Here is a 24,370-nt window from a genome sequence, read left to right on the forward strand (position 1 = left end):
TGCACTCCATCAACATGTTCTAACCACGCTGATTTTGGCAAACACACCATATCCTCATCACCTCCAGCGATGTCTCTGCTGAGCTACCCCAGCAGCAGCGAGCGTGTCCCCGGCGGGATGCTGCAGCGCATGCCACGCCGGCAAGAAAGCAAGTGACAGTGACACGTAGGTACTTTCATTGTGTTTCAGAACATAAAGCTTGCAGATAAACAGACACACACACACACAGAGCAGGAGGTGCCTAACTGGAATTTTCCCTTTCCCATCACAACGACCAGCTCCTTTGCACTCACACCACCTCGAAAGCCTCATTAGATACCAGGTACTGTTGAAATAAGTAGGGGTATAGGTTAAAAAAATGGCTTTTTGAGCTGCTAAATTAACACTTTTGAATTCAGGAGATTACAGCCTGTCACCTTGCAGTCCTTTTGTCACTGAGAAACTGTCACGCAAGGTGCTGCAAGCAGTGGATGCTGGGGCTTGGGTGCTCGGGACGCCCACAGTTGCCCTCTCTGGAGCCAGATTGCTCGAAAATGCTCTGCTAGAACAGCACCTGCAGGCGTTTCGCAGCGCCGTGCAAACACGGGCAGCTTGGCAATAAAAGCATCATCTGATAACATACACAGAAGAAATGCAAAGAAAAAAGAAAGAATAAAACAGTAAATCCCAAATGAAATCAAGCAGCACGCTGTATCAACAACAACAAAAAAAAAAAACACAGAGAAGGATTTTAACAAGAAAATAACAGAAGGGTCACTGACACAGAAATAACAGCTTCTTTCTTTGCAATAAAATATTCAGGCTGCATACACAACCACAACGAAAGCAAACCAGAACAGCAAGGGGGACAAATAAATTAAATAACTCTTCCACATGCTCTTAGACAAACTCCATCAGACTTTGCCACAGGAAACAAGAGATGGGGAAGGTGGTGGAGACTGACCTGGCCACAAGCTGTGGGTGGCCCCAGCCAGCTCAGAGTGTCCCAACCCCATTGCCAGTCCCACGGGACCCCTGGTGGTCCCCAACCCACTCCTGTGCCTGTCCCTGCCCACACCTTTCACCTTGTCTTTTCCTCTTACTGTGTGACAAACCCAGAAATTAGAGGTGCTCCCTGTGCTTTGCAGCCGGTGGATGCTGCAGGGATGCTCGCCCTGCTGTCCACCCTCGCCCCGGCCACCTCAGTGAGGACCACAGGGAGATGCTTGGGTTTTCCTGAAGCCTGTGTGTCCCTGCCTGTCCCCTACGTGCTCTGTGCTGCCATGCCTTTTCCCAGGCCAAATTCTAGAAACACAGCACCCACTGCTTAGTTTTTACATGGAGCTGGAAGCGCAAAGCCTGGAATCTGGGGGTGCCACCCCATTCAGTGTCCCCTTGCCACAGGGTCACCCGAGAGCCTCGATTTTGTCTCTCTTCCAAGGAAAGACCCCATGGAGGGCGTGGTGGGTGCAGCTTCCCACCCCCCCTCCCAGCTGCATCATTCCCCAGCATCAGGGCAGGCGGTGCACTAAGTCATTAAAAAGCGTCAAATGTCATTTTTTTTTCATAAAAATGTACATGTTAATGGGGAAAACAAAACAAAACAAAAACAGCTGAAACTAAGGGAGTCGTCACCTGCTCAGTCTACAGGAGATCCTGGAGTCCCCTCGCAGGGCATAGACCATCAGCCCCAACTGCAGCCCCCATTTCACAGCCACTTCTCCCCGAAGCCCCCACGACCATCCCTGTCCTCAGCCTGGCTGCTCCTCTCCACCAAAATCATGTTTACCACCATGGTCACGGGCACCAGCCGGGTGGCTGCCGAAGCTGTAGGACAGCAGGCACAGACAGGACCGACACACGGGGGATGCTTGGGGCTTCTTGGCCCCTCGTTCAGGATGTGTTTTGTTTTTTTCCAGCACGTGCTGTGACAGTGACCGACAGCCAGCAAACAGGCACAAGCATCTGCAACACCTCGAGAGTGAAGCAAACAACAGGATGGACACGCAGGTCAAAAACTCCAGCAAACCTATGGGAAGGGCTCGAGTGGGCACATGCGGCCACCGACACCTTGGAGATGCCACTTGCCTCGTGGCTCAGGCCACGCCATCGCCTCCAGCCAACAGAGGTGGCCTCATGAGGTGACAGACAGTGGGGACCGCTGCAGCCAGGACCACGGCTGAGCACACCAATACCCAGGGTTCATTTTTCAGAGGTCTGGGGATCAGCTCCTGCCACAGAACCAGCTGTAACCTGCAAAGCTCCTGCCCCGCTACACACACCAGGTGTGCTTGTCACAAAAAACATGGAAAGAAAAGACAAAAGGATGGAGGAAGGATGCTCCTGGTGGAAGATGGAGCTGCGGGAAGCAAGGGGACCAGCAACTGGGAGGATGGCAGGGGTGGCAGGGGAAGGTGCACCGAGGGGACAGAGGAAGGGGGCACAGGGGGACCCGGCACATGGAGCCTGGGAGTTGCCAGCCAGACTTTATTTGCATTTCTTGTCTCAGGTCCTGGGGGACACTTGGGGAGCTTTGCAAAACCCATGTTTTTCAGGACATTCCTCCAAAAGAAAACATCAGTATTTTGTTCTGGTCTAGGACATGTCAAGCTAAACAGGTTGGAAGAGCCTTTTTCAAGACCTCATTTCCCACTACCACTTTAAGAGGAAATGTGATTTTAAGATGTTCAAAGAGATTTAATATTAGTTGTCCCCTGGATCCCCAGGTCTGGCTCCCAGCCCCCCTCCCCTCCAGGGTATAAGCATCCCCTGCAAAAAAAGCTTATTTTAACCCAATTTAGATACCATAAGCACATTTTATATTATAATTCACTTGTTGATAACCTCTGCCTTCACGAAACACTCATTTTTTCACAACGTTTGGAGCTGTCACAAAAAGAAATCCTTCCTAGCAGCATCATGTTCATGACCCATCACACCCCCCTCAGATCACTTTTGGCATTTAAAAACCTGATGAAAATTAATGAACATGAACCCAAAGAATGATCTAGCAAATGAAAAGGTCTCAGGAATCTTTGAAGGATGTTCAGAGGTAGGAAAGGTGAAAGAAGAGCAGTGCTGTAGGTTTTTACCGACGGTGGGAGTGGTGGCTGCGCTCAGGGAGTTGGTGGAAGAGATGGAAGAAGTACTTTCAGCCCGGGCTAAAGGTGCTATCGGAGGAGGGCTGGATGAGTGAATAGGTGGGCTAAAAGGCCTGGACTGTAGAAAAACATAAAATAACAAAGGGTTAAAGTAAACACACACAGAGACATTTGCATCAAACAAACAGAAGCTTTTGCCTGAAGCCATAGCCCTCTGGACCTCCAGGTCCCCAGGCAGCCTCGCTGGGCTAGAGACAAACTGTGACTTAAGTTCTTTTAGCCCAAATAGCATTTTAATCTTGACCTAGAAAAACAGCTAATAATTCCCACCATCTTGTGGGTCTGGGTGTTTGAAGTCCCCCTCATCATCCAGAACAGGAGCTCCAGGGGCCATGGAATGGATTTAATGCACCCAGTACTGAGAAGTAAGCGGTGCTGGCATATGCCAGCTCACTCAAGGGCAGCTCACTGGGTCCTTATGGATCCTTTAAGGACAATTTTATACCACAGATTCATAGATTACTAGGTTGGAAAGGACCACAAGGATCACCTGGTCCAGCCTTTCTTTGCAAAAACATCATAAGATCAATCCAAAAATTCTCTATAACCAACCTGAAGCAGCCTAGGGTGATGGGGCAGAGCCCAGCAGGTGTTGTACAGTGATGGGGATCCCCACCAAGGATTATGGGGCACCCCCCACAGCCAGATGCCCTTCCTGGGATGGCCAAACCCATGTGCTTCCCCCCTAAGACATGGCTGGAGGTTCCCCATGGGTACGGTCCCTTTTTGCACCCATTTTCTGCGATCACTGTAACTGCAAACCACCATGTGCCTGTGGCTGGCATCTCCAGGCTGCCCCAGCCATTTTCTCACGTGTAATTTGTATCAAAAAAACAAATTATAGAAAATTCTAAATAGCCCAGGCAGCACCTGCCTGTTACTTGCTCTTAATGACTTGGTCTGCTCCATTAACCTGTCTCACCAGACTGCAAATGCAGACCCACCCCCCCAGTGCATCCCCCAAACACGCTAGCGGGGTGAACATACCACATCGGTGACGCTGGGCTTGCCGGGGGGCAGCTTTGGCCGGGACGGGGGCCGGGGCGGTGGTGGCGGGGGGGTGCCGCAGGCGGCCAGCGGCGTGCCGGGACGAGCTGGGGACGAGGACCCTGCAATAAACAGGAGCCGTGAGTGCACTGCAGGGTGGTCCCCATGGCTGCCTGCCCCCCCAGACATCCCTGCCCCATCTCAAAGCAAAGGCAGCTCCCCGGGGGTGCCCACACACACCCGGCACAATCTCACCTTAACCATCACTCAACAACAGCAGCTTTGTATGGAAAAAAGAGCTTTTTGGGATTGCTGATGCATTTGTCGCAGGGGAGATGCTGCCTATCCATGCTGGGTACCCAGCTCCCTTGGCTAGGAACACTGGGCAGAACCGTTATCAGGCCAGGCATGAGGAAGAAATTGTTGCCCCTGAGGGTGGTGAGAGCCTGGCCCAGGTTCCCAGAGAGGTGGTGGATGAACCATCCCTGGAGACATCCCAGGCCAGGCTGGACGGGGCTCTGAGCAACCTGAGCTGGTGAAGATGTCCCTGCTCATGGCAGGGGTGGCACTGGGGGAGCTGGGAAGGTCCCTTCAACACAAACCATTCCATGATTCTATGAGTCTCATGGTTTTACCAGAAAACCAACAACATGAACAAGAGAAAAATGATGAGCTGAGAATGGGGCAGCACCAGAGGGGAGCGCGGTTGTTCCTCACCCTGGTAATGAGGGATACTGGTGAGAGGGACAAAGCTTTGTCTGAGTAAAGAAGAGAACAGGTGGAAGAAAAAGTTCAGCAGATCTGCTGGAAGCACAAAGCGTTTCCCAGCCATTTGGAGGAGTTTCAGAGAACAGGAGGGTGCTGTTGTCAGGATTCATGTGGTCCCCAGCAGCTGCTGCCTTGCTGCAAAGAAGGACATTTTGCAATCAAAGAAAAATTGTAACAGAATCTTAGGAGGACACCAGGCAGGCTGTTTTGCTCCATGTACAGAAATTCCTTTTGGGGTAAGTTTAGAAATAACTGTATACTGCGTAGCTGGGAGATTACACCAAGACAAGATAGGCAACAGGAACACAGGCGGGACACAGACCCTGTTTTGCAGGACAGCTGAGCTGGCATTTGCTACCAACTCCTGTGGAGCACAGGACCATGTTATGATCTGCAGAGCAGCGTGTTTTGCTCAGACTGACAATAAGATTATGGTTTTAGCTTCATTTTTCCCCACTTACAAGAGAATCAGTTCACTAAGGTTTTTTAGGTGATAGCTCAGCCTAAGGAAATATCAAAGCTACATCTATAGAACTGAGACTGAGAGGGAAACCACAAGAGGCGGGCTTGTTTAGAGACTAAATCCTGGCTATTCTCTTATGCAACTCTGAAACCAAAGCCATTTTTATTTAGGAGCCAAAGTTCGAATTTTTCCTTCCTGATCCTAATAGAAGCCTGACAAAATAGTAATTATTCAGGGAAAGCAACCTAGCAGCACTGAACAAATGTCATGAGGTGAAGACATCAAGGGTGCATCTTGCCCCGGCTCAGGAGCAACCCATAGCGAGACAAAGCCCTGCAGACACCAGGGTCCATCCAGGGAGGTTTATTCCTCGGGTATTTACGGTCCCTAGGAGACTGATGTACCTCTAGATGTTTTCTACAAGAAGAAACCATGGCAGCATATTGTAAATCAGCATGAAATCAGGATCCTGCTGGGACAGCGGTCCCCAGCCCTGCCCTGGGGACACCCACAATGGCTCCCGTGGGATGTGATAGCAGGAGGGTGTCCTGGGGTGGCCAAAATCTGGACACTCCTGGGGCTGAATGCAGCCTTGGAAAGGTAGAGATGGCAGGAGCAGGAAGGGTGCTAGATCAGCACTGTGCACCCAGACCCGCTGCCATGGGATGCAGCTTTCTGAAGATGTACGTGATTTTTGTGTGCATATTTTAACATGCTCTGCTTTCACAGTTCACTGTCCCATACTGGGCTGAGGGATGAAGTGATTTCCGGGGAAGAGACATGGATCTTCCCAAAAAGGTGTTGCTGGTGTGTTGAGTGGGGTTTCTCCATCCATCCCCATTCTGCAGGTCCTGCTCAGTTGACACCAGGGTGAGGATCCACGTGGGAAGCAGCTTGCTGGTTTGCCCCTGCACAGACCCCAACCCCCCCACTGGCACAGAAAAGCCACCACCACCGAAGCAAAGCCACACTCGCAGCAACAGCCCCGCACAGAGGACACCCTCAGCACCCCACACTGTACCAGATCCCCAGAGCAGATGGCACGTGAGGCTGGAGACAGCGGTCAGGAACAGGGCTGGGGATCCATCATCTCCCACCACCACCTGCACAGCTTTATGAGGGCAATGCTCTGAACAATAATTTCTTGTGGATGCAGGATAGCAGCACAGGGGCTGGTGGGGACGAGGATTTACACATGGTGGCTGTGCCGGTGCAGTAAGAGCCCTAGGATCAACCTCAAATAACATGATTGGGTTGCACCTTCTCAAGCTGACAGGCTCATTTGCCCTCATGGACATACAGGCATTTATAATTAAGCAGGTGAAGCCAGGCAGCCAGCACATGTCAGACACACCGATCGGTTTCTGCCCTTGGGACAGCTTCACCCTGGCAGCCAAATCTCCAGCCCCAGCTGGGGATCCAGCTCTCAGAGCCGAGGGGCAGCAAGCACCGTCCAGGCTTGTGCTGCCTCTGACCTGCAAGTGACTTTGTGACAGTATGCAGTGACCTGCCTGGCTGCAACAGATTTAAACTTCCCTTGGCATGAGGCTCATTTAGATCATTTGCCTGAAAAGTTTCTACCTACATTCACTCTGAAGCCTATTGAGGACAAAACCACAGCAAAGGCAATCCTGTGCCAAATCTTGCAGTGGGGAGATATGTGTGTGGCGGAAGTGGGAAGAATCACTCATGGGAGAGGCTGCCAGACCCATCCGACCACCAGACACGCAGCGGGGAGCAGGGGAGAGGACACAGGAGGCTGAGGGCAGACGCTGGACGTGGAAGCACGAGACAGCTGGCCAGGAGCATGGGCACCGGGCACAGGCACAACCAGGCGGGAGGGGACGGCAGATGCGGTCATGGCCACACCGAAGCACACCCACCGCCGCGGGACATACCGCTGGTGCTTCCCGTGCCGCTGCTGCCGCCCGGTCCGGGGGATGAGACCACCGTGCGGTAGGTGGGCGGTGGAGGGGGCGGCGGGGTCGCTCTTTGTCCCAGCCCAAAATCTTTGGGGGAGGCGGCTGGCTCCGAGTTATCATCCTTAAGGTAGGGATGCTCAGAAAACTTCTTGTGAACCTCTTCCAGGTGGAGCGGCGAGGGGAGCGGGCGAGAGGGCTCGGCCCGGGGAGCGTCGGCCGGGCTGCCCACTGCTGGGGACCCAGCTTTTTCTCGGGGCGTCAACTCCGGAGTCACGTTTTCCGGGGATTGATCGGAAAAATTGACCCACTTGACTTCTGCGTTAACAGCAGCAGGCTTGGGGGACACCACGGGGCCAAAAATGCTGTCCAAGTCATTGATGGACGGAAGTTTTTTGTCACTTTTGAGCTCTGCTGCTGTCTGGTCCCCTCCTGCAGTCAAAGTAGTTTATTTTACACTTGGCATTAACCCAGAGCACTGCACTCACACTATTCTCTATGGGGTTCTATGTCAGCTACATATTAGTGGAGATGCTTCAAAAGCAGATTTTTCTTATAAGCTGCCCGTGAATATAATTCATGTGCAAGAAAGTTGCGATATGTGATGTATAATGAACCACGCTGGATTGAAATACAGACGCTGTACAGGAGCGAGCATGCACTGTGAGCCAAGCCCTCCTCCTCCTCCATCGCTTCATATACAACAGTCCCATATCCTCCCAAAATTTACAGCTGGCTCCCAGCCTTTGTTATCTGTCATCTAAATAACATCATTATGTCATTATCATCACTCTGAATTAGCAGCAGACATTCAACTTATGCACTCAGCTCCCTTGCACACTCCACTAGATATATATTTATAAATGCACACATATAAATATATATTTAAACATGCTGGCTTGACACTCTCAAGACGTGGTGCTGGGCATGCAGCAGGGGAAAGCAGCCACGGTAGATGTATTTCGGGTGCAAGCAGAGGCACATAAGGGTATTTTAGGGCTTTACTTGCTAACTGAGCTACCACACAGCAACATTCACATCTGACTTCACAGCCACCATGGAGACAGGATTTACCAGCAAAATGTTACAGATCTAGAGGAGGGAGACCCCCCCATCCTTCCCTTTTGTGCTCAGTTTTCTTGCATTTCTCTTTCCTCTAACACCAACCCGACTGCCCAGGGCTTTAGTTTGCACAGACTTGGAGGGATGCTCTGAGGCCACGTGCACACGGCTAAAAATAACATACCCTCAGCATCCCACCCCTGCTCCTGCGTTTGGAGGAGCCACCTGCCCTTCTGCATTTAGAGAATAAAATATAGTCCTGCTAAAACAGAAATAAATAGCCCTCTGCCACTGGCTTTACGTGATGCAGAGGCTGCAGCGCGCGGCAAGGCAGAGCTCAGCCAAGATCCATTGCGCGTCTGCTCGCGTTGATGGATCGGAGGTGGACACTCTGCCAGTCTGGCTGCTCACGGAAATAGAAAAACCAAGATATGGGAGCATGAATGAAATATTGATGAATAGAGCAGCAAGCCGAGAGCAGGGAATTTCTCCGCGGCGGCGTTGATAACTCCCCGAGGCGCAGCAAGACTGACTGTCCCCACAATGTCCAAGCACCACGGACTGCCCTTCCCCAAACCCGCTCCTCTTGCAGACAGTGCCTGCCAGCAACATGAATTATCGCTTATAAGCACTTTACATCCTCTGGCTGCATTCAACAGCATCTTTCAACCCCTCCCTCGGGCTGCCCTTTCCTCCAGGTACCATTTTGTTCTCCCTCCCTTGCCCCTCCACACCCCCAGATGTGGGACCAGGCGGCTTTTCCCAGCTTCCCCGACAGCAGGAGGGGTTTGGGGGGACAGGACCATCCCCTCCTGACACAGGCAGGTGCCACATCACCTGTTATTTCATCTCATTTTCAGGTTTGATTTCAATCTATGATTTCATAAGCACAGGCTGTGCAGCCCCACTCCAGACAGTAACAGTGCTCTGGTTATTCCCAATTCAGAGCAATATTTAAATCCAGCATCACGTTTCATTTCTAAAAGTGACCGATATCAAAGGCAGAGGGAGGACAGAGCATTAATTTCATCAGGAGGGAACATTAATTTCACCAGGGCAACACTGACTCTGGAGTCAAAGGCATCTAAAGCATCACCCTGACTGCAGCATCCACTGAAGCACCACAAATGGAAGTGGATGCACGAGGGCTAAACCTGTGTCCAAACTGTAGCCCTGGGGACCTGGCCCTCCAGGACAGGCCCCACCTCCGGATTTACCTGTTCCCACCGTCAGCGGGGAGCCGGTGCGTGGCGGCGTGGCCGGGATGTTCTTGGGTGGGAGCGGTGGAGGAGCTGCAAAACAGAGCAGGGAGGAGGAAAAAAATCAGTGGCGGTGGATTTGGGAACATGCACATGGATTTGCTGGGAATGGGGGAACCAGCAACAGCACCAGCCCTGGGATGATTGCTGGGTAAGCAGGAGCATCCCTGCAGGCCAGGAGGTTTTTTGGGTTGTGAGTTTTTAGTTTTGTTTTCTTGTATCACAATTTTATTTTTATTCTTTATATATTTATTTGACATATTTGTATTATTTTTTAAAAAAAAATTATTACTTATTGGTTTTTTTATTAATTTTATATATTTATTTTACAATTTAATTTTATTGTATTTTGTATTGTTTTATTATTGTATTTTTATTTTATTATTTTATTATTTTATTTTAAAATCTCAGATTACACCCCTGTTTCAAAAACCTGAATTACCATTGTAATTAAAGCCTGCAGCCTCTGAGACACACATCTGCCTCCCCATTTTTCCCGTGCCCATCCCACACAGATCCCGGATGCTCATTCAGCAGGGGGATCACTGTGGCTAATTAACCCAGGGGCATCATTGCAAAGCTGATGTCAAGAGCATCCGAGTGCAAACCTCCCTGAGGAGCAGCAGCCCAGGAGGCACCGTGGCTGCTCCGCATTGCAAAATTGCACAGTACCGGAGTCAGGATGAAGAAAAAGTTAAGTATCTGGTTTGATTTCTGCATATATTAATTTATTTACCCACACAATCACTTACTTCCAGTCGGAAAAGGTCTCGGTAGCTTTGGGGACTCTACGCTTGCATTGATGGGCTGGACCGAGCCCCATATCTCAGGCTGATCTAGGGTAGCTGAAAAAAAGTAAAAAATAAATAAATACACATGCAAGGGCATTGACAGAACTGTTTTCTCACAGACACCAAAACACGCAGATGAGATGCATTCATCTGAGAAGAAACTAAGTAGTGGCAGGAACCTCTCATTAATTAAAGACGGGGGCTTCTGTAATGTTAGATAATTACAAGCTTGCCTGATTTTTAAACAGGTCATGTAATTAGTTTGACATTCATGCTGCTTGACAAACAAAACAATGCCATTTATGTATTTGGAGGCTTATTACATTAGTTGGAACACTGAATTAATTGCAAAAATCGTCTGGAATTTTAGGATACTCAGAAAAAATTGGGTATTAAAATGAAAAGATCCAGTTACATTCACGCAGATTGTAGGGGAAAAAAAAAATCCTCTTCTATATCTCATTTAAACTTTTTGCATTATTTTTCTTAGCTTATGTGTCGAGGGCTGCATGCAAACATAGTTTTGATTAAAAGAACTAACCAGAGTAATTAATTACAGGGCATAACTAGGCTACAAGTGGCAGTGGCAGTTCTGTGACAGCCGAGCAGCCCCGGGAACAAACCGCACAGGCGGGTGAAAGGGGTTTTTATCTGGGGGGAACAAGTCTTGGAAGATCCCTGTGCTTCAGGAAAGCTGTTAAAAATATATATTAATGTGCTTGTGGGGGTAGCAAAGTGTCCCTATATTCCTGCCCAGGGAAACAGTCTTCCTGGGAAAAAAAAAAAGGTATTATTGAGGTGACAACCTCATGGGCACGGGGAGCTGTAAAGAGTTGCCAGACAGCTCCATTCGTATCTTCCCTCAATTAAATCCACTTGATACTGAAATGCCGCATAATTAACTAATGGACTTAAACCCTTTTCCCATTTCCATATAGCCCATATAAACCCCAACCCCAAACTACCTGTAATGCAACTTTGCATTCTGCTTTGTGGTTTTTCCCCCCTCCTTTAAGAGAAGGGCTGGGCTTTGCTAACCAAGCTCTGCTCGTACCAGAGCCAGGAACCCCCAGTCATCTCCAGGGGACACGGCCCAGCCGGGGGTCACTGCCAGGAGATGCCACCCATGTCCCCAAACCCACCATCCAGCTTCTGCTCCTCGAACGCAGACTCCAGGGGGGGCCCAAAGAGAGGGGCCAGCGCTGCCGGGTCCTCCCCGGGTTTCTTGCTGTGGGATGAGACAAGGAACAGCATGAGGTTCAGACTTGTGCTCAAGCCTGGTGTTTGAGCAACTTGAGGCCGTTTCCTCTGGTCCTGGCGCTTGTTCCTTGGGAGCAGAGCCTGACCCCTCCGGCTCCAACCTCCTTTCAAGCAGTTCAGAGAGCCCAAAGTTCCCCGTGGCTCTTGCACCCTGTGGCTCGAAGCATTTACTCAGCTTATTTAAACACCAAACACAAACATTTGGCTGTCTCGTGAGCCTAAAAAGTTATAAAACTGATGTTTCTGCAGTGGTGTCTTTGATGAACCCAACTGTGGCAGCTCAGCCAAGGGATGGGGAGGTGATATTTGTGTGGCAATAAATACCTGGTGCATTTGACCTATCCAGGTATACGGGGTCAAAACCTGGAGGTGAAAATAAAATAGATGCTTCCCCTTGAGCAATGGTGCAAATGTGCCACATCCCACTGAAATGTGTAAAACTGTCGTTTATGATGTGCCTGAATGAGGCTGTTTTGGATAATTATACCAGTGGACTGTGTACCTACCTGGTGAGGTCTGGTGTCGGTGTGGAACGCCGGGGCCGTGCGATCTCCTCACCTATGGACAGCGCAGGGTTAGAATCATTTCAGGTGGAAGAGACCCTCAGGATCATCGAGTCCAGCCATAACCTAACCCAACTCTGGCAATACCCATGTCCCCAAGAACCACATCTAAACACCTTTTAAACACCTCCAGGTTAGAGCTGCTCCCCGTCCCGAGCCCCCCAGCATCACCCCAACCCCATGTTTGCAGGAGGCACTTCCCACCATATCACCCCCAAGGCATGTCCCACACCAGCCATGACCCACCTCATGTCCGCTATGGGGATACTGCCTAAAAAGTCTGGTTTATTAATTCAGATTTTATTTCTGTAGAGAGCTAGACCAGGGAGCTGCACTGCTCCTGTAGGGTACCCCAAGGAACTTTAAGGAAGACATTTGGGTGGCATCATTTCTGCCAAGGCCACTTTAAAGCAAACCTGACCTCCTCCCTTTTTCTTTTTTCCTCCCCAAAATACCACTGCCCCCTGCCATGAGTACTGTTCTTGAAGGCTGCAGAACATACTTACTGGATAAATTCCTTTTAATCGTCCCCTGGAATTAGAAACAAACAAGGTAAGTGGGATGGGCAGGGACATGGCAGTTGTCACCCAAGGAGGGACACAGCGGGAGTGAAGCAGCCCAGCAGATGTGGCAGGAATTGCACATTTAAGGTGATATTTAACATACGTGGCTGAAACATGCCCCACTGCATGTGTGCATTGGGAAATCCCCTTTGCTCCCAGCACACAGGGAGCAGAACACCCCCCCACCCCAAGGGGTTTCTGAACCACGTGAAGCTATCACCTGGCAATGCCTTATCAGGGTCACTGGAACCCTCACCCCTTAACAAGGGACATAAATCCAAATTCCTCACATTTGATGGCTACAAATCAGTCTAAGCCAAATAATGTATTTTTAGCAATTTAAATTGTTGCTCTTGCCACACAATACACGTGTCCATGCACAGCAAAAGCCAAGCCTCCCAAGACCACAGCAGAGATGGGGGTGTGATGGCTGCTCCTGGACCCCAAACAGGTTCTCAGGGGGTTGCAAGGATGCAGGTCGAGCCATGGAGGATGCTTCATCATTGAGGACCCCTTTGCATCAAGGTCCCACCACCACTCAGGGTCCCACAGCTGATGGCATTGACACCCCAATCCCCTTCCCCTGTGGTTCCCATATAAACCCAGCACCACCTCATATTCCCCCAGCACCCCCATTCTCAGAGCAGCAGGGGCAGTGGCAGCGAGGGGCGGTTCTTACCGGGCTGCGCCGCTGTGGTCAGCGAGAAGGAAGAGAGAAGAGACACCTGGTCAGAGAACGACAGGTCAGCGCCCCAAGTCCCCCAGCGCACCCCCCATCGCGGTGTCACCAGCCATGCTGGAGCAGCACTGGGGGGCTCCCTCCTCCACGACTCCCCAGCACCCACCACCTTGGTCCCACCAGCTGGTTGGTCACCCTGGTCATGGGGACAGCAGCAGCCAGAGAGACCCCCGAGGGAACCCAAACCCCATGGAATGAGTGAATTTCTCCATTTTGGGGTTCAAAACAGACACAAGCCCAGTTCTCTCAAGGAAGCCATCACCTTTGCATACAGTAGCACCTGAGGTCATCAACCACTGATGCGTTTTTCTGCTCTCATATCTTGAAGTGCAATAACATACATAACACGTGCCCAGATAAAACCATGTCCTTATACATCTTGTCCAAAACCACCAGCTCTTTCACCTAAACTACACCCACAGATCACGTACATTCAATGCAAAGGCAGCCTCTCTCTATTTTTATATGCTTCAAGTTAAATCAAGGGAGAAGGAAAATAAGAAACATCATGCCTCCCAAAATGGTAGGCTTTGTTATTTGCATTTTACATTTCAGCTCCAGAGACATGCAAAACAGAGACCATGCAAACAAGAGAATACAAGACTGTGTTTAAAAAAAAACATAAGAAATAAACTGTATTTCTTACCGGACTTTTCCTCTAAAAGAATGCAGAAAAAGAAAAAAAAAAAAGTATAAAAGAGAATATAAGATATTTTCTATAAAGGAATAACAGAGAATTAAGAGATTTGTATTATGACCAGAAGTATCAGGTGTATAACTGTTAAAAATGCAAAGCAGAATTGTGCACGTGTCTGGCCAGGGTTGCTGTTCATTCAGAGAGAAGATTAGAGAGAGAGAGTGAATATGGAAATACAAAACCTGCATCTGAGCCACCTTATGAAAAGGATTCACGTGCTTCATCACCAGCAAAACAGGCAAAGCCATTTCTCAGCCTCTTGCATTTCTTAGAAGGATCCATATGAGAGGAAAGTCAAAAGCAAGGTTTCCGCTCCAAAGTGCTGACACCAATTTACAGCAGCATCTCCAGTTCTCTTCTTGTCTTCAGGTTGAGGCACCATAATTTACATCGCAAAGGTCCCAACTCAATGCCTGGAGGGCAGGGTCCATGTGGACACAGTGCTCACCAGGGGCCAATTCCTTCCCAACCAACAGCAAACCCCCCCAATCTCAGCAGGAAAAACACCATGCAAAAGAGGAGACAGAGAATCACATCTAGCAAAAAAAAAAAAAAATGCACATTCTGTGGGGTTTTGTTTCCCTGGAAAAGGCAGAAGAACTGCTGATCACATCAGCCTAATCCCCCTACAATGTTGCGAAATTATTCAGCTGTTTCATCAGTAAGAACAAAAATAATCAAGAAACCTGGGACTGCTAGGAGCTGAGCACAACCATTCATTCACACTTCTGATACAGCTGATTATAAAGCATAGAAAGCTTCAGATAAAAAGACACTATAGCCCATGCTAAAGTCCACTGAAAAACAAAACCAAAATCTTTTCACAGTAGAACAGATTGTGATAACACAACAGAAATCTTGACAAGCCTTAGGAAAACCAGAGGTTGATAGTATTTGTGCCAGGAGGGACTATGGAGAGACAAACTTTCCTTCCAGAAACACCAGAACCCACCCCAGGGTAAGAAACATCCCTCTGACATCCCATAGCAGCCACATGGAAAACCCCTCAGATGCTTCCCCTGTCCTGGGCGTCAGGGCAAAACCCATCCCATTTACATCCTGAATGATGACCACATTGAAAAATAAGGAAAAATGAGACAATAGTATATTCTGATCTCAGTTGCCCTGTTTTACGAGCAGGAAAGGGAATTTTTAAGACATTTTGAGCTGGAAACAACACCACAACACAACTGAGATCTTCCTGCAGTCACATTATTGCCTCTATATAGGTGAGACCATATAAATAAGGACAGAAATGCAAATTTCACCATTGGCAGAGCCACTGCTTGCTTGGGTCGAGCCCTGTGGGGCATTGATCCATTTGCAACCAGAGGAAGAGATGGCAACACCAAGGACTCACCACAGGGGATGGAGAAAGTGCAATGTTGCCTATCGATGCCTTCAGCTCATCCACCGTCGCTGCGCTCTTCAGGATGTCCTTAGCCTGCAAAGGCTTGATCTTGATGTTGAACTTCTTGTGCGCCTCCTCTTCCTCTTCGGATTCGCTTGAGGAGTAGAAGTGTTTTCCTTTGGTAGGTAGCGCACAGTTAAAGAAGGTTTCCTTCTGCTGCAAGGGCAGAGCCTTGCCATCCAAAGGCTCAAACCTTCCTGAAAAATGGGAATTAGGGGTTCCTGAAATGCTCATCCCAAATGCCCACGGACAGGATTCAATAGAATTGCGTCTTGCACCTGGCTCCGGAGGCCCCAACGTGGGAAAGACTGTGGAGCTGTTGGAGAGGAGCCAGAGGAGCCACAGAAACGATCTGAGGCTGGAACAGCTCTTCTATGGGACGGGCTTAGAGAGTTGGGGTGTTCAGCTGGAAGACAGAAGCTCCGAGGAGACCTTATTGTGGCCTTTTTGTCCTTAAAAGGGGCTGATAAGAAAGATGGGGACAGACTTTCGAGCAGGGCCTGTTGTGACTGGAGAAGGGGTGATGGTTTTAAACTAAAGGAGGGAGATTCAGACTAGATATATGACAGAATTTTGTTTTGTTTTTAAACGGTGTAATGGGACATAGGGGTCTCCATGGGGCACCCCACTGCAGTGCTCCCCATGCTGCTCACACCTCCTCCTTGTTCCATAGTGTTGCACCAAAAGCAATTAAAATCACCTCCTGCTCTACTGCCTCAGGTAATTCCCTCTGCAAGCCAATTTTAGCTGTGGAGTGAAAACTCAAAAGGAAAATAAAAGGCAGAAAATAAATAATAATAGTAAATTAATAAAAAGAGCCAGTGACTTTCTTGTAAACCCCAGGTCATCTTACAGTTTGTAAGCTGAGAGGCAAAGTCAACAATAAAGGATATAGCCTGGTTCCTCAGGTCGGATGCTATATCCCTCCTCATCAAGCTCAGGTGAATTCTGAAGAGAGCACAAAAAAAAAACCCCAAAAGAATTAGGAATGCTAATCCTGTTCCTGGAAAGCTCGATTTTTGCAGGGAAACATTTGCAACACTGGGTTGTAACCCAGTGTCCCCCAGGCCTGGGCAGCAATCTCCAGAGCCACACTGTTTCTGGGCAGTTTTATACAATCTAGTTGATGTACAGACAACAAAGTACATCTCTGGACACAACTAACACCTGGACATTACCCAAAACAGCCACCCAGAAAGCCAAAAGGCATGTGAGCACAGCCCAGGTCCCCTGTCAGGTGCGGGTTAGAGAGGATGCTCCATGGGGACACTTACGTATCTGTCCCAGTCGATCTCCGCATAAAATCCATTGGGGGCACCATTTGTTTTCTTCTGCAACACATTGGAAAATGAAAACTTTTAAATTTAGGCAACAAGAACACAGTATATCTTATACATGTGCATCGATGGGGCTGGGATGCTGCTGAGTGCTGCTGCAGCTGCTCTGCACATACGCATCAGCCATACACAGCAACATTTCCCATTTCTGAAGGGTCTTCCACACCAGGGAGCTAAAAGGCTTTTTTTGAACATTAATTAGCTGAACATACAACATTTCTTAAGGAAGAGGAATGGTCATTTCTCCACATGCTGGAAGCCCATGGAGAGACCTGTTGGCAGCTGGGGCTCCCAACGCCCATTGAGCACAGGTAACACTGCTAATTATCACAGGATAACACCTTCCCCAGAACACACTGAAAGAAGGATTTGGTTTCTGCTATTCAGCAGTCAAACAAGCCGGTGTCGTTGCTTCTTTGCGCGTTGAAGTCAGGTTGCAGCAGTGAGAGGTGTCCGGGATGCAGCATTAGTGCACGTCATGGCAGACAGACAACACACACAGGTTATTGCTGCTTCATGTCAAAGGGAGATGGGTTTGGGAGGAGGTTTTGGGCACCCATTGTCTGTGGGACCCTTCACTGGTTTGGCTCTGGGCATCAAGGAAGTGCCCAAAGCTCCCACTGGCCACTGCAACCAGCGAGCAGCGCTGCAAGGCCAGCTAAGGGACTAAAGTTAGGCTGGGTTCTCAGTTTTGGGCACCTAAATTAGATAATCCGGTTCCCCTTCAGCTGCTGGAGTAGCACCCACCACCCCTGCCAAGGGCCTCATGCAGCATCCAGGGGCGGCGGCAGCACCAGGGCTGGGTCAGGCCAGGAGCATCCTCATCCTCCTTGTTTCATACAATGGTCCTCACAGTGCTCAAAACAGAGCAGCAACCCACAATACAAAAAACAAAACCAACCCCAAACCCCACAACACATGCACAAAACCAAACAACCAAATACAAAAAAACAAAACCCACAACAACAACAACAAAACCCCTGCGACAACAACAAACCAAAAACCCCAGGACACACACCACCACAGACCCTGGATGCTGTTATGTAGGATTTCTGCTTGTCTCCCATTTTCCCCCAGTCCATTTGTATTTAACTCCATTTCTATTCAACTCATATACCCTCCACCTGACTGAACCTTGAGCGGTATTTTCCTATATTCTGGATTTCAAACCAAAAAATTACTCACTGTTTTTAACAACCCTTTTGTAGCTGTAACCCGAGCTCTGTTTTCCTTACCGAATTTTTATTTCCTCCTTCATGCACACTCTCAGGTTTGCTATTGCAAGGTGGCTCATTGGGATGAGGGCTGGGCGGCTGGAATGGATGGGGGTTTGGCAGAGAAAGGGTTAAAGTATCGGGTGGATTTTAATTTTTGTAATTCTTCTTTTAAACACACAAAAATAAGTTACAAGGAATTAGCAAACACACTGCATGGTTTTGTAAGATAAGGAGGGCTCAGCTGTGGCTCCATTACGAGCACCCATGGTTTTTACTGGGGGCAGGTTCGGTTCTATTCAGCAGTCAGAGGATTTGCCGTCTCACCTCCTGCTGCAAATGTCACAGTGAGAACGTGTTGCAGGAGGGAGAGTTATTAAAAATATCTCCATCCTCCAATTCCCCTCCAATATATTCAGTGGCTTCATTTTACACCCCAAAAAATTGTATTTCTGCATCCTTTGGCTTGTTGGAGCACTGGAGACCCTGCCCTTAAACAGCAAACCACCTGGAAAATCAAGAATAAGAGCCTGGTTGAGAGGGCACGGAGCTCACCCAAGGTCCCTGCACCCATGCCTGGCAACGAAAGGCTGCCCAGAGCATTTTATTTATTTATTACCGCTGAATAGAGCCTTGGCTAAAGCACTACCTGAGGTGTAGACTCTTATTTAGTCCTTATTTCTTAACAAGTGGCTTACAAACACAGGGCGAGCCCAAATCCAAGAATCTTGGGTCAGATGCATTAAAAAATAATGATTATTATTATTAATAATAATTATTATTATTATTATCTCTAAAGGAGCAATTTGGCATTGCAATTTTTTCACGGCTTTGTAAAAGACACCCCAGCACCGCTCTCCCTGCTGAGCCTCCCCAGGATCTCTCATTTTGATTTTAATAGGGAGCTTCTAACCTCTGAATTTGCTCAAGAAATAACAACCAGCACAGTCCCAGTCTGAACCCAACATACTTTTGCAAAATTCAAATCAAGTGGTTAAAGGAGACATGGTCTGTCTACTACTCAGATCTAGCAGGGGCTTTTCTACCTAAGGCTGTAAATAAAAGCAGCAATAATTCAAAAACAAGTATCTCCTTATTTGAAGTTTAATATAGAAAACTAAAAATAGATATCGGAAACAGCTGTTCTGGCAATTTTCCCTTAACTCGTCACACAGCAAATCTGACCCAAAGCCAATTAGCAGGAGTGGAAACGAGGATGTGGAGCTGGGGATTTTAGTGAGACACCTGGTCCCTCTGCCCATCAGGTGCTCCTGTATTGTTATTTTCTTTGTTAATTTTGTAGAAAACCTGGAATGTGCTGTTATTTTGGACAGACAGCTTTATTTTCTATATTAAACAGAAAGGAAGAGACGGTCCACAAAAAGCTGATGGTGCTGATGGAGGAACTGGCATTTAAGGGACAGGGGAGCAGAACAGGGGTCCATACAATACTTACGATGCCATCCCTGTCCGGCGACCCTCTGCAAATAAACAGAAAGAAGGGCACCCGTGTTAGCTCCAAACTGATGAACTCGTGGAAATATTATTTAAAAAAATTCACAACAGCAATGGGTTTAATTATGAAATTGTCAGCAAATCTGAATTACCTAACACACTCTCCTCATGAAACCCACACAACGGTCTCAGTACCGTTGTTCTAGTGTTATCAGGTGACAAATTTTGTATTTATTAGTAAATAAAGTGCTCGGGCCAATGACGCACCCTCCTGGCCGAGGAGCTGGGCTGGCTCTTCCTCACACCCATCCCATGGCCACAGCCCTACCTGGGGTGAGCATTCTCTTGCAGAGGACAATAAAAATTACATATAGAGTAATTAGACTTTTTTTTTTTTTTCTTCTGCCAGAAGCACAGTCACTTCTCTTTTAAATGGATTTTAAAATTGGTGAAACTCCTTAGGGATCCTAATCCCCAACTGCTTATGGGATTTAGACCTTGGTCACAGCACAGGGCCTGGCAAGCTCAGCAGCCACTTTTAAATGCTGTCTGAGGATGCTGAGTTATTTAGTGAAAAGACAAATGTGCTTATGAAAACCAGATGGGCTTCTCCACCTCCCACACATTCCTGAGTTTTATGTATTGCCAGAGATTTGCCACTGATTAATGTCTGACTTGGGGCATCACCAAACCCCGTGGTGAGCTGCTGCCCATCAGTTCTGGTTTAACAGAGAATAACACCTTTCATTGAACTTCTCCAATTCATACATGTCCACCCCCTATTTCTCTTATTTAATCTCTTCGCACAAAGATCTCTGAAATTCTTTGGAAGCAGCAGAGATCCCCTCTGTTTCTGTATTTCATGGAATTTCACCAGCTCAGGCTGCTCAGAGCCCCGTCCAGCCTGGCCTGGGATGTCTCCAGGGATGGCTCATCCACCACCTCTCTGGGCAACCTGGACCAGGCTCTCACCAACCTCAGGGGCAACAATTTCTTCCTCATGTCCAGCCCCATTTCCCCCACACTACATGAGCCTCCACGCAGGAGATGTCACCTCTGAGCCCACCACCCCCCGCCACTCCTCTCGGCCCCCAGGGATCTGGAGAGTACCCAAAGCCATTCAGGGCCATGACCGTAATGTGACCCCACAACGTGCTAATTACTGGTGCTTGCTAATTGCAGCGTCTCCCCCACAGCGGCCTTTCTGTGAGCTCGTTACCATCTCAAACGCCCCAGATTCGTTATCTCCGTGTGCCAGCAGCTTCTCCAGCCTCTAGGAAGAGCACACTAGAAATCACAGCACTAGCTAAAGACAGGACACAGACCTGGCCCCATCAGTTTTCCATGAGCAGAAGAGGAAGATGCAAACAGCTTGCGTTCTGCACATTTTTCTCATAATTTATAAATTATGCTGTACACATCTAGAGATACTGGCTGTCCCACAGCCTGCCTGGTGGATGAACAGCCACCATTCTCAGTAGCAAACTCCCTCTGCCCGCGGGACAACAGCCCTCTTTTGGGATGTGCTCCATGTCCCCCCATAATTTTTGCATTCCCTTCAGCAGTGTGCAAAGACCCGCAGGTGCCAGTGCAGCCAGACTCGCTGCAGTCCAGGGGCACAACCAGACCTGCAGCAGCTGTCCCTTTGCATGGGAAACCTCCCCAACCTCTGCTGAGATATAAAATAGCTCAGAAAAAAACCCACATTTTAAAAAAGAAAAAGGAAAACCCCAAATGTTTTCTGCTGTTTCTGACATGAAGGGCCTCCTGAAAGGCCTGAGTGATGCTGCAGACACAGGAGTAGGGCTCTGTCCCCAACTCACAGGCTCCTTTGCCACCCAGCTGGGCGACATCTCCCAAAAAAACCCACATCAGGGGCAGCCAAGAGCCCTCCCCAGGCTGGGCTCAGCACTGCACCAGCAGTTCTGCACCCGTACACAGCATTCCCCACCAAATGTGGGGGGAAACACCTTACCAGATGTGGAGGGAAACCCCTGCCAGATGTGGGGGGGAAAGCACTATCCTGACCCTCCCCAGCCACCCAGCCCTTCGCTCCACCAACAGTCTTGCTGCCTGCACGGGCATCAGTTTAAATTGAATTTGCATCTAAAAAGATCTCAGCAGATGGGCAAATCAGTAGTTTGGGCAGAGATTAATCTGCTGAAACTCTCAGAGGAGTAATTTTCTCCTGATCACCGCTAACTGTCACCGTAAATTGCAAGCGCGTGGAGAACTGGCGTTATTATCTCTGCAGCAGCGCCACTGAGAAAATATCTTATTTGTTGGTCACTGGATATACGAGGGGAAATGGCTTGAATGTACTTTTTACTATGGGATTTGATCCAAGGATGACAAATGCCTGTGATGCGTCGACTTCCTTCCTGTCCTGGCACCCTGGCATCACTTCTCCCCAGCAGCATTATATATTAATGTGGTTTATTTCTCATTGACTTACGTGGAATCAGTATCCTTTTCTTTCTTGCGTATACCAAAGGCCTTCCTTGTACGTTTTTTCAGTCCTGGGGAAAGAAGGAATATAAATAAGAATGCAATATTAATCATGCTTCAAATAAATCCTCCAAATGTTCCCTTATTCCCTTGTTAGCTGTAATTCATAAATTACGTTAAAAAAGACCTAAACCCAAGAAACCACCAACAGGACTGTGCAGGTAGTGTGTACATTTGCTTACACCTTTTATTTGTTCACTTAACACTTATTAACTTGATCTCAGCATGTGTGACTACATGTTTCACAGTTAATATTTCTAGGCTCACTGTCTTAATTGTACACCCCTTTGCTGTGCTGTGTGGGGTTACTAATGCACAGTGGGGAAATCCCTCTTTGGTGTAAAAAACAACCACCACCACCACCAAGAAAACAAACAAACAAACAATATTTAAATGGTTATTTTAGTTATCTTCTGCACTGATCCTTTATCTACACGGTACTTAAAATGAAGCCTCATACCAACAAGGCTGGAGCCGGCCAGGAAGCCCCAGAGCCCATCAGGGCAGTGGCCGCAGCCCCACCGCTTTTAAAAACAGATGTGGCAAAGTGGATTTCTGTAAGCTTCTCCCCCTTTTCCAGCCTAAGATCTATCCAGGAGAGGGATTTCTAATACCCGCTTGTAGCAAGTGCACCAAGGCTGGGATTTGGAGCATTTTAAGCTAGCAGGTGATTTTCTGCTGGTGGTGGCCATCCAGGCAACGCCAAGATCCAGCTGTGTCTGGAAGCTGCCTGATATATTTGTCATGCAGTTGTTGCCAGCAACATGATAGCAATTAATTTAGAAATCCTGGTGGACAAAGCAGCCAATATAAACCATGGCCCTTGAGTCTAGAACAACTATTTCTGGTCTCCTCCTTTTGGAGCTCCAGGGTGTGTTGCCTTGGTCTAGAAGTCACCCAAATGTGAAGCACTGCAGGTCGGATATAGCTGCAAGGATGCAGCATAGAATCATGGAATAGTTTGGGTTGGAAGGGACTATAAAGCTCACCCAGTCCAATCCCTGCCATGAGCAGGGGCATCTTCACCCAGATGAGGTTGCTCAAATCCCTGTCCAGCCTGGTCATGGGCTCATCCTGCAACCTTGGGTGGACAGCTTTGGTTTTACTACATTGTGCCTTTCAGCTTTCCTGCAATTTCTTCAAGACTCAAGTGAGTTATTAATAACTGAGGAAGGTTTCCATTGATCTCACAGCCCCTAAAATAACTTCATCCTCCAAACTCAAAGTAGAACAGGGAGGGCTGAAAACCCCAGAAATGACTTGTTGGGTAGTCTTGTCTGAAGAAGCACCCAATTTGGCTAAGTTTTGTAGCAAAGCCTTCTGCTCTCTTATATAATAGGCCCACCATCTGCTTCAAATGGTAATGATTGAGGGGAAAAAGGAATATTTAGCAAAGGCAGAATAAAAATGAAAGCCTCCTTTGAAGATGGTTGTCAAGACCAGTAGAGCAGGTCCCCTACCAAAGGCCACTGGCTGCCTGCCCCCTGATGGTGACACCAGAGAGGTCCATGGATCAGTGAGGGACAATGCAGTGATTTTCTAGTCTAGTGGGTGGCTGGAGCTCAGAGGAGCTTATGTGCCTCTCAACATGGTCAACCCCAGCCCCAAGAACTGTGGACTGTTGGAAACACCCCATCTCATGGTGCTGGGACAGATCGAGGGTTGTGCACAGAAGAATGTTGCAGGCTCAGGTCCTCAAGCCTCATTTCAGTTGGTTTTAGGAGCTGAAGCACCATAAAACGTCAGTCCTGGCAAGAGTTATCCTTACAGAAAGTAATAATAATAAGACCTTGTCACAGCATCACAGAATCATTTTGGTCAGATGTGACCCTCAAGATCAGCGAGTTCAACCATTACATAAATCTAGCACTAAACCATGTCCCTAAGAACCTCATCTATACGTCTTTTGAATGTCCATAGAAGGAACAGTATATGGGAACACTACAGGTTCAGGGAAACCTCTCACAGGACAAGAAGGAATGACTGCTGAAAGAGAAATCATGGCAAGTGGAAGAGAAAGCAAAGAGGAGGCAGAAAGAAGAGCATGAAAAAAGACAAGAGCACATCTCCATGTGAGGCATCGAGGAGCAGGGCAGAGCTGAAATCACTGCTCATGTGGTGCTCTCTAAGAAATCAAATCCCACCTCTCCCCATCAAGCAGCACTGGGTACCAGACTCAAACTACTCTCCAGCAGGAAGACCCAGAGAGCTGAATCTCCCTGTGACAGTCCCAT

General features: G+C 48.3%; 1 protein-coding gene across 1 annotated transcript in view; it reads right to left on the reverse strand.

Annotated features, from left to right (window-relative positions):
• Positions 1-24,370, reverse strand: part of SGIP1 (SH3GL interacting endocytic adaptor 1) — a 51,897-nt gene that overhangs the window by 14,874 nt on the left and 12,653 nt on the right. The window contains exons 3-18 of the mRNA XM_065071967.1: positions 22,084-22,147; positions 19,630-19,654; positions 18,195-18,272; positions 16,897-16,953; positions 16,516-16,570; positions 15,572-15,747; positions 14,161-14,172; positions 13,455-13,466; positions 12,719-12,743; positions 12,156-12,207; positions 11,532-11,617; positions 10,351-10,443; positions 9,557-9,631; positions 7,257-7,709; positions 4,128-4,249; positions 3,072-3,198 (exon numbers count right to left, since the gene is read on the reverse strand). Of these exons, the coding sequence (XP_064928039.1) occupies positions 3,072-3,198; positions 4,128-4,249; positions 7,257-7,709; positions 9,557-9,631; positions 10,351-10,443; positions 11,532-11,617; positions 12,156-12,207; positions 12,719-12,743; positions 13,455-13,466; positions 14,161-14,172; positions 15,572-15,747; positions 16,516-16,570; positions 16,897-16,953; positions 18,195-18,272; positions 19,630-19,654; positions 22,084-22,147 (1,512 nt within the window). The remainder of the gene's footprint in view (positions 1-3,071; positions 3,199-4,127; positions 4,250-7,256; positions 7,710-9,556; positions 9,632-10,350; positions 10,444-11,531; positions 11,618-12,155; positions 12,208-12,718; positions 12,744-13,454; positions 13,467-14,160; positions 14,173-15,571; positions 15,748-16,515; positions 16,571-16,896; positions 16,954-18,194; positions 18,273-19,629; positions 19,655-22,083; positions 22,148-24,370) is intronic.

This window comes from Columba livia, chromosome 8, assembly GCF_036013475.1.
Source record: "Columba livia isolate bColLiv1 breed racing homer chromosome 8, bColLiv1.pat.W.v2, whole genome shotgun sequence".
In the NCBI taxonomy this organism is placed as follows: domain Eukaryota; kingdom Metazoa; phylum Chordata; class Aves; order Columbiformes; family Columbidae; genus Columba; species Columba livia.